The sequence below is a fragment of the Aquarana catesbeiana genome, linkage group LG13 (assembly GCF_042186555.1).
Source record: "Aquarana catesbeiana isolate 2022-GZ linkage group LG13, ASM4218655v1, whole genome shotgun sequence".
Classification (NCBI taxonomy): Eukaryota; Metazoa; Chordata; class Amphibia; order Anura; family Ranidae; genus Aquarana; species Aquarana catesbeiana.
In genome coordinates, this window is record NC_133336.1 from 31,558,583 (window position 1) to 31,569,425 (window position 10,843).

Here is a 10,843-nt window from a genome sequence, read left to right on the forward strand (position 1 = left end):
GTAGTTCAAGTGTACATGAAGCTTTTGGCAGCTGCCTTAGGTAATATGCATCTCCCCCTTATCCTGGAGCCCAGTGTAGACAAAACTCCTTGCGCCAGCCCTGAGGTCAGGAAGAAGAGATCGGGAAGAGCATTGAGTCCACCTTGGGGAGAAAGGGCAGTCAGGCAAGGGGATGGAAGGGGTGGTCGGAGACAGCTGACCACTCAGACAGAGCTCACACTGTTATGGAATGATCAGCAGAGTGTGGGAACTCCAGCACACACGTGTCTCTGCTGATCTCTCTCCGATCCTGACACTTCCGCCAACTGTTACCTGCCTTTGTCCTCCCAGCTGACACTTGACCTCCACTTCTCTCCCCCCGGGTGATCGGTAATCACTTCCTCCCATGGCTGCGCTCAGCAGCCATGGCTCTAGCCAGTACCCCAGCGAGACCACAGAGGAGCCAAAGAGAAGACATCCAGGCAAAGTCACCACTGTGTATGACAGCAAGGAGCTGAAGAAGAGTCTGCAGCTGGAGGAGTGGATCCTGGAGCAGCGTGTCCTACTATATGACTCAGGTGAAGGGCAAATTTAAGGAGAATATTTGTGCTGGGAGGGGGGATTTGGGGGAAGGATTTTTGCTAGGAGGTGGGATTTGAGGGAAGGATTTTTACTAGGAGGGGGGATTTGGGGAGATAGGATTTGTGCTGGGACGGGGAATTTGGGGTGAGTATTTGTATTAGAAGGGGGGATCTGGGGGAAGGATTTGTACTAGCAGTGGGGATTTGGGGAGATAGGATTTGTGCTGGGATGGGGATATGGGAGGAGGATTTGTATTAGAAGGGGGGATTTGGGGGAAGGATTTGTACTAGGAGAGGGGATTTTGGGGGAGAGGATTTGTGCCGGGAGGGGGGATTTTGGGGAAGGATTTGTACTAGGAGGGGGGGATTTGGGGGGTGAGGATTTGTGCTGGGAGGGGGATTTTGGGGAAGGATCTTTACTAGGAGGGGGGATTTAGGGGAGGGAATTTGTGCTGGGAGGGGGATGTGGGGGGATTTGCGGGGAGAGGACTTGTGCTGGGAGGGGGGATTTGTGGGGAGAACTTACACTAGGAGTGGGGATTTGAGGGGAAGGTTTACGCTTGAGGTAGAGGATTTGTGCTAGGAGTGGGGATTTGTAAGAGAGAATTTGTGCTAGAAGGGAGGATTTGGAAGGAAAGAGGATGTGTGCTAGGAGGGGTAATTTGGGGGGAGAACTTACACTAGGAGTGGGGATTTGGGGGAAGTTTACGCTTGGGGGAGAAGATTTGTGCTAGGAGTGGGGATTTGTAAGAGAGGATTTGTGCTAGGACGGGGGATTTATAAGAGAGGATTTGTGCTAGGAGGGGAGATTTTGGGTAGAGAATTTGTGCTAAGAGTGGAAATTTGTAAGAGAGAATTTGTGCTAAGAGTGGGGATTTGTAAGAGAGGATTTGCTAGGAGGGGGGATTTGGAAGGAAAGAGGCAAGGGTGTGCTAGGAGGGGTGATTGGGGGGGGCGTTTCGATCTGGAAGGTGGGATATGTGCTGGGAGGGGGATGTGTTTTTTTGATTTTCTTTTTTTGGGGGGGGGGGGGGGGGTCGCTTTAGAATTCTCAACCTATAGGCTCCTGAGATGTAAAACTGGCCCTGACTATACGAGTGTACATTTCTCTGTACCATAAATTATAATCTAGTGAATTGTTTATCTGCGGCTTTTTTAACATGTCATTATATTTCAGTCCTTCCAGTAAACACACAGAACACATTTTGCAGTACTGTACTTTTATTGGTCACACTGGTGACAGTTTCATATTGATATACAGGCCAGTGGTGTTTACGGGGGTGATGTGGGAAAAATAACCTAATGATAAGAACAACTTTTCCTTATCTTAATCTATTAACAGTGGTTGTGATTGACCGGAGGTTGAGCCTGTGAGTTAATGTACCCAGAAGTGGTGATTGCTGATGTCATGTGTGTAAGTGCTGATACTTGTGTGGAAAATGTTTAAACCTTTCCTGTAATCAAGATCGAGCAGATAATGGACCTGACTGTTTGAATGAAAAAAATAAATGGACTTGCTATGCGGGAAAGTGAGCAGACTGTTATCAGGACAGGACAGTGATTGGGCCTGGCTGGCAGGATAGAGCAATATCCTTCCCTCAGGATGGAGTAGTAAGTGGTCTCACAAAATGTACCATCAAGTGGATCTTACTATTGAAGTGGAGTACTGAGTGGGCCCAGTTATTGAAACAGAGCTACCAGTGGCCTTGGATATTTAACTTAAGTAACCTGTGGGCCCTACTGTTGAAATGTAGCAGTGACTATAACCTGCTTCAAGGACAGTGAGTGGACCTTCCTAGAAGACCAGAATAGCAAGTGGACCCAGCTGGCAGGATGGAACAGTGAGTGGATCCTGCTGGCAGGACAACGCAACAAGTGGACCCAGCTGTCAGAACAGAGGAGTAAATCGAGCCTGCTGGCAGGATGGAACACTAATTGCACCAGATTGTGGGGACTTGATAGTTAGTGTAACTGGCTGGGAGAACAGAGCAGCAAGTGGTCCTGGGTAGAGCAGTGAAGGCATCTTGCTGTTGAAACAGAGCAGCATATAGACTTGGCTGGTGGAAACCATCTTGGAGTGGACCCAGCTGTCAACACAGAGCAGTGAGTGGACCCAGTTGTTGGGAAGGAGCGAGTGGACCTAGCTATGGGAACGGAGTAGCAAGTTGACCTGACTGTTGGGACAAAGCAGCAAGATGACCCAGCTGTGGGGATGGAGCACCGAATTGACCTGACTGTAGGGACAAAGGAAGTGGACCTAGCTGTGGGGTTGGAGTAGCAAGTGTGCCCAGCTATGATGACAGAGGTGGTGGGGTAGAGCAGCGGTGTAGAGAGTGGACCTAGTTGTCAGGACAGAGTGGACCAAAATATTGAAACGGAGCTATCAATGGGCTGGATATTGAGGTGAAGTAGTATGTGGAGCTGTCTGTTGGGGTGGAGCAATAAGTGGACCTGTCTGTTGGGACATAATATTGAGTGGACCCATGTGTCTGGATTAGGGAGCATGTAGACCCAACTGTTGGGATGGAGCAGCGCGTTGACCCAGCTGTCAGGACAGAGCAGCAAGAAGACCCAAGTGTCGGGATGGAGCAGCATGTTGACTTTTATGTTGGGACAGAGCAGCAAAAGTACCCAAATGTCGAGATGGAGCAGTGAGTGAACCCGACTGTTGATACTGAGTAGCGAGTGTACACGGCCCGTGGTGACGGAGTAGCGAGTGAACTCGGCTGGTTGGGATGGAGTAGCGAGTGGACCTGGCTGTTGGGACATAGTAACCAGCGGACCCATGTGTCTGTATTTGGCAGCATGTAGACTCGACTGTCAGGATGGAGCAGCATGTTGACCCAGCTGTCGGGACAGAGCAGCAAAAGGACCCGAGTGTCGGGATGGAACAGGGAGTGAACCTGGCTGTTGGGACGGAGTAGCGAGTGGACCTGGCTGTTGGGATGGAGTAGCAAGTGGATCCGGCTGTTGGGATGGAGTAGCCAGTGGACCCAGCTGTTGGGATGGAGTAGCACGTGGACCTGGCTGTTGGGATGGAGTAGCGAGTGGACCCAGCTGTTGGGAGGGAGTAGCGAGTGCACCTGGCTGTTGGGATGGAGTAGCGAATGGACCCGGCTGTTGGGACAGAGTAGCCAGTGGACCTGGCTGTTGGGAAGGAATAGCCAGTGGACCTGGCTGTTGGGACGTGGAGTAGCGAGCAGACCTGGCTGTTGGGACATAGTAGCCAGTGGACCCTTGTGCCTGGAATAAGCAGCATGTAGACCTGACTGTCGGGATGGTGCAGCATGTTGACCCAGCTGTCAGGATAGAGCAGCAATAGAACCCAAGTGTCGGGATGGAGCAGCATGGTGACCTGGCTGTCAGGACAGAGCAGCAAGAGTACCCCAATGTTGGGATGGAGTAGTGAGTGGACCTGGCTGTTAGGACGGAGTACAGAGTGGACCCAGCTGTTGGGACAGAGTAGCGAATGGACCCGGCTGTTGGGACAGAGTAGCTAGTGGACCCAGCTGTTGGGAAGGATTGGCAAGTGGACTCAGCTGTTAGGATGGAGTAGCGAGTGGACCCAGCTGTTGGGACGGAGTAGCGAATGAAGCCGGCTGTTGGGACGGAGTAGCTAGTGGACCTGGCTGTTGGGACGGAGTAGCGAGTGGACTTGGCTATTGGGATGGAATGGCGAGTGGACTCGCCTGTTGGAACGGATCAGCTTGTGGACTCGCCGGTTGGAACGGAGCAGCTTGTGGACCCGCCGGTTGGGATGGAGTAGCTAGTGGACCCGGCTGTTGGTACAGAGTAGCGAGTGGACCCGGATGTTGGGACGGAGCAGTGAGTGGACCCATCTGTCGGGACAGAGCAGCAAGTGGACCCATCTGTCAGGATGGAGCAGCGAGTTGACCCGACTATGGGTAAAGAGGAACCAGTAGGCCTGGCTGTTGGGAGGGAGCAACGAGTGGACTTGGCTGTCAGTCATTCCGGTGGTCCGGGCTTTGAAACCAATCCATAACTAGACCTGGTTCTTGGGACAGAGCATGTGGTCAGGATAGAGCAGCCAGTGGATGCAGCTATTTTGCTACAATGGTTATACTGCATAGAGGAAGAATAGGTGGCTTAGACATGGGCATCTCATAAAAACGACTTATTAGTGAAGACATTATAGTTCAGTATAAGTTCCTGCAAGCATTATCAAGCTTCAGGTTTCTAATAATAGTAGCAGTAAAGCTTTCATCTACTAATTTTACATACATAGGCTATTTAGCAATGTGATCCCCCAGCTACAGGAAGCAAAGAGTCCAGAGGCCTCAAGTAAATCCTAGAGAGGACTACACAGAGCTGTGCTTTGTGGGTATTTAGCTGCATACAGCAAAAATGAAGTACAGTATTAGTCATGCATTATTGGAAGGATTTGAATGAATACGAATATAGTGGTCTGAGGATATAAAGCGTACACTGGTGATGGTAAAGCCTAACTGCTGTTGTTCGATATTAAGAGACCTATCACAGTGTCTATAGACTGATCTTTAATATTACAAGCCTGATCTGCCAGTGTGGCACTGTAAGAGCTATTTGTGGTATATACTGTGTTGAATAATCTTTATAGCTTAGCCTTTCAGGACAAAGCTGGGAGGTTTAGCTACTGATATGTTATTGCATTTATGTCGCCCTCAGTGCAGAACTGAAGGGTTTAGCTTGTAATTCAGTGAAAGCAGACGACAAACTACAAAGTGCATTCACTATAATTGTGCAGCAGTCAGATTCCCTCTGATCATACTCGCAGTGTGTTGTGCTATAGTCTAAAGGTGCCATCTGAACTTCCAGGATCCCGTCATCACTTTTCCTTCACGTGAGGCACAAGAACAGCCAGCATCCATCTCTTTCCAAAGACACTTGTCAAGTTGTCAGCCCAGCGGATGGGGCTGGCTTCTGCTCCTGGGCTCTGGTGACAGGCCGGTCCCCTGGATATGAGCAGCAGCTGGTGAGAACAGAAGGCAGCACAGGCTATACCCACCCCAAACCAGAGATAAAGCATGAGGACGGCCAACATTTCCGAGCTGAGAAGAGAACCTGCAGACAGAGACAGAGACAGGCTATAGACTGGCCAAGAGGTAGACATCATGGTGGAGGACATGGGGATGGTGTGGACAGCCAGGTGTTGTTAGATGAGAGAGCTCTAGGATAGACCATGGTCAGGAACAAAGACAGAGGGGGGTGAAAAGATGAGACAGACATATGACAGACGACATTCAGCACCAGGACCAACCTCTCCTACCCCACTTCTATAAATAGAGGCCTGCTCTTGGCTGGGTCCCCATGTGTCATTGTCATACGAAGACACAAAACTGGGGCAGCGTTTATCAATGTCACAGAACACAAGACGATTTAACTGCTTCTATTCCTGGCACTGAGTATATCTAAACCCTCTCTATACATGTGGGTTTGATGTTTAATCTGCACTTTTTCACAGCATAATCTTTTATCTTGCTAAAATACACTTCCAAAACATCCTTCTAAGTAATTCTCCAATCTCTACAAATTAGATGAATAAACAGATGATTTGATTGTACCATCTGCTTCTGCGTCATATCTAGAAAACATAATTACATTTACACATAGATGTTCTGGAAACAGAAGCGGATAAGCTAGATATGAAAGAGGATTAGCACAAGTTAGCTTCTGTGACTATCACTGATGGCTTAGTCTCAGTCCTGACTTCTGCCTTCACCCTAGAATCGGATCTTTACTTATATTGGCATGGAGGGCAAGGGTAATGCAGGGTTTTTAACTGCTCACGAAAAATGAACCTGACCACTTGATCTACCAGAGCTTAGACCATTGGGTATTAACAATTCACACAAGTGCCCCAAAACTGAGACTAGCCACCTGTTCAGAAGAGAAAGGCAGAACTTATATCTCCTTGAGAAAATACCCCAGTATGTCCTGCCATTGTCCCATTATATCCAGAAGGCCCTGAAGCTCTACTGACTCTGGTGTACAGTAGGAGGGGGAGATCTGGAAGGGAAGTATAAAGGTGTTTGCTGGGACACTTGGATTCTGGGTTTATGGCCTAAGCCTCGGCGTGCACAGCTTATTGCATTAGGGTGTTGCGCCCCAGAGAACATACACACATGCGTGTATATCAGCAGAGCAGTGGGCAGTGTCAGTAGAGCAGAGATTGGCATCAATAGTTTTTATTTTTAATATTATTTGTTTACAATATTATTTATTTATTTTTCATGTATTTTTTTTAGGAGCTCCGTTTGGAGGCTTTGGTGAAATACCAAGAGTCTGAACAGACCCCTGACGTCTTACTTTTGAGACAGAGAAAGGGATTGAGGACAGAGCTACCCCAGTCCTTTTCTATGCAGCCTCAGCTGCAATGGACAGTGAACTAATGGGAAGTGCTCTGTGCTGAGCGGCTTCCTATTCATTCACAAATTGAAGCATAGGAAATATAGTTTCCTATGCTTCAGGTAAGAATGAACACAGGAGCGACTGGTACAGATCTCTCACTGTGTTTATTCATAGTTACATATAGTTACATAGTTAGTAAGGTTGAATAAAGACACCAGTCCATCAAGTTCAACCTGAGCAAGTGTGTGTGCAAGTTTACAATTATCCCTATTTTTTTTTTTTTTTTTTTAATTTAAGGTACCCACATAGCGCTGTCAATTTTTATGCAGTGCTCCACACATATATCACACAATCACATCGGTCCCTAGCCTCACGGAGCCCACACTCCAAGGTCCCTAACATTCATATACTAGGGCCAATTTTGGACAGAAGCCAATTAACCTACCAGCATGTCTTTGGATTGTGGGAGGAAACCGGAGTACCCGGAGGAAACCCACGCAGGCACAGGGAGAACATGCAAACTCCAGGCAGGTAGTGTCGTGGTTGGGATTCGAACCAGCGACCCTTCTTACTGCTAGGCAAGAGTGCTACTCACTACACCACTGTGCCACCCTATTCAGAAAAGGAAGGGGCTGGTAAATTAAATGTTTACTGGCATATTGCTCTGCTCTCCATCCTGAAACATCCCCCACAGCAGCCGGCGGGAGAGGAGAGAAGCTGGCAGCACTGCAGGAGGGAGACAGGGTGCCAGGAAGCAAGGGAAATTAGCACTGCACAGGGTGATTAAGATGTGCCCATGGACTTAAAGAAAGTTTTATTTCTCCTGAGAGGCACAAACCCCAGTACTGATAATCTTTGTCTTGGTGCTGATGCTAGAGCTATTGGCAGCCTTAAAGGGGCTGTAAAGGTTTGTTTTTTGTTTTTTAATTAAATAACAAACATATTATACTTACCTCCTCTGTGCAAGGGTTTTGCACAGAGCGGCCCCGGTCCTCCTCTTCTGGGGTCCCCCAGTGGCGCTCCTGGCTCCTCCTTTTCTTGAGTGCCCCCATGGAGAGCTACATTCCATGGGGGCACTCGTGCAGGAGCGTCCATTGACAGAGACAGCAGGACTCAGCCCCGCCCCCCAGTGGCTCCTGCTGCTATCAATCTATCCAATGAGGACCTGAGACAGCGGATGGAGCACTGTGCTCGTCCCTCACACTGGAACGATCGGGTTCAGGTAAGTAAAAGGGGGGCTCTGGGGGACTGCTGCACTACAGAAGATTTTTTCACCTTAATGCATAGAATGGTGCATTAAGGCGAAAAACCTTGAGGGGTTACAACCCCTTTAAGCCTCGTACAGATGATGAGAATATCGGACGAATGATTATCCATTTTTATTTTTTTTTGCATTGCTCGCATAGTCTTGCTCTTCCAATTTTTTTCGAATGAAAACTGTACTGATTTAATGAAAATTGTATCTAGTATCTTACGAGAAAAATTATTGTGTTTTTCCCTCCGGATAATTTTGGATGAATTGTCGCGATTGGCTTCCAAAAGCTGTGTACTAACGATCAGATTACAATCGCTTCAAAAGCGGTATTTTACGTCCGATTTTCTGATTGTGTATTCTAGCCTTTAGGATAGATTGTCTGTCTGGTGTACTCTGATACTCTGATACTGTAATACAATCAGAAATTGTCGGTATTTTTAGCAAAATATAGTACCTAGTGTGAGTACACACAGGGCCATTATAATAAAGTTGCAAAAAGTTGTTTGCAGCAGGGCTTCTCAGGATTCAGGGCCACCACTCGCTGTGATGACATTTGGATGATGAGGCTGTTACCAGAGTATGCATGCTGAAGTACCCAGAGTATGCATGCTGAAGTACCCAGAGTATGTATGCTGAAGTATTCACATATTTCAAACAAGCACTTTTAGGCTGGGTTCACACCTATACGAATTGGATGCGGTTTTCCCTGCATCCAATTCGCATAGCAGGAGATTGTGACTGGCTCTCTATTGAGCCGATTCACACATCTCCGCAGTGGCTCCAGTGCGAATTGCACAGGAGCCCTGTGCGTCTTTTTGTCCGTTTCAGGTTGGAATTCAACCCAAAATTCGGGCTGAAATCGGACCTGAAACAGTGAATGGAGACGCACCGGACTCCTGCTGTGAGCCGCATGCGACTTAGATGGGAACCCAGCCTTAAGCATATAATCACCTCTGTAGCTGCAGGTGTTGTGGAGAAATTAATTTTCAAAATTCCTAAAAGAGGTACTGAAATCACAAGACCTTTCCTTTGATTTCTATTGAGAATTTTTGAAGCCTGGCAGCCCTTTAAACCTGCAGCTAAGGGAAGTCAGTGAGGACAAAATAACGATAAAACCCACAAGAAGCCCTCCTCAATTTACAACTAACAGAGCAATATGCTCTGATGGTCTGCGTCCTGACAAACGCAAAGCAGGGGATCGCAAGGGGATAGTTGTCTAACACGTTACCAATATCTGAGGTTACCTCTCGTATACAATGGGTTCTGATTAATAAAAATCTCACAGCTAAATTACAAGGCACCATGACGAAATGTAGTCAGATCTGGGACCTCTGGATTTCCCTTTGTCTTCCAGGAAATTTTAACTGCTTTTTCATTGAACTCTGAACTGACCCCAGTGGGGAGACGTGGAACGTCCCTGATCATCTCTACCTCCTTCCCTACCTCTCCTCCCCTACCCTTCTCTTCTTCTTCTCTACACCTTCTGTTAATCTCTAATCAAACCCCCACTCACCTCTCTTAAACAAGCCCCCACTCACCTCTCTAAAACAAGCCCCCCCAACTCTCTAAAACAAGCCTCCACTCACCTCTCTAAAACTAGCCCCCTCAACTCTCTAAAACAAGCCTCCACTCACCTCTCTAAAACAAGCCTCCCCAACTCCCTAAAACAAGCCTTTACTCATTTCTCTAAAACAAGCCTCCTCTGACCTCTCTAAAACAATCCCCCACCCAACTCTCTAAAAGAAGCCTCCTCTCACCTCTCTAAAACAAGCCCCCCCCCCCAACTCTCAAAAAAAAAGCCCCCCCCCCAACTCTCTAAAACAAGCCTCCTCTGACCTCTCTAAAACAAGCCCCCCCCCCAACTCTCTAAAACAAGCCTCCTCTGACCTCTCTAAAACAATCCCCCACCCAACTCTCTAAAAGAAGCCTCCTCTCACCTCTCTAAAACAAGCCCCCCCCCCAACTCTCAAAAAAAAAGCCCCCCCCCCCAACTCTCTAAAACAAGCCTCCTCTGACCTCTCTAAAACAAGCCCCCCCCCCAACTCTCTAAAACAAGCCCCCACTCACCTCTCTAAAACAAACACCCACTCACCTCTCTAAAGCAAGCCCCCCAACTCTTTAAAACAAGCCCCCACCCAACTCTCTAAAACAAGCCTTTACTCATCTCCCTAAAACAGGCTCCCACTCACCTCTCTAAAACAAGCCCCCACCCAACTCTCTAAAACAAGACCCCACCCAACTCTCTAAAACAAGCCTTTACTCATCTCTCTAAAACATGCCCCCCAACCCTCTAAAACAAGCCCACACTCACCTTTCCAGTCCCATGTATTGCTAATGACTTAATTCGTCTTGTAAATACTTTCCATACATAGTCTGGGTATATGTACACTTAAAGGAGCTTGCCTCCCTGATGTTTCACAATGTCAGGAGACCCCTTGGTATAAAGAATATCTAAACCCATAAAAAAAAAGCAAATGGACCAGCTCCATGCGCTTCAGCGTTGTCTGCCTCTAGTTTTCACCTGGGATACAGGGAGGCAGGGTCTGTGCAGGCTGTACATTCTTTATGTGAGCCAACACAACACAGACTCTATTCCCTATACCCCAAAAGCTGTAGGTAGACGGGAGTGGGGAGTACAAAGCTTGCTAACCGATGTCTCGCTGTCACAGGCTTTCTGGTT

General features: G+C 47.9%; 1 protein-coding gene across 3 annotated transcripts in view; it reads right to left on the bottom strand.

Moving 5' to 3' along the window:
• Window positions 1–1,763: 1,763 nt before the first annotated feature.
• Window positions 1,764–10,843, bottom strand: part of ZDHHC22 (zDHHC palmitoyltransferase 22) — a 61,700-nt gene continuing 52,620 nt past the window's right edge. For all 3 annotated transcript variants that reach the window (XM_073610862.1, XM_073610860.1, XM_073610861.1), the window contains exon 3: window positions 1,764–5,621. In XM_073610862.1, coding sequence (XP_073466963.1) covers window positions 5,386–5,621 — 236 coding nt within the window. In that variant the 3' untranslated portion in view covers window positions 1,764–5,385. The remainder of the gene's footprint in view (window positions 5,622–10,843) is intronic.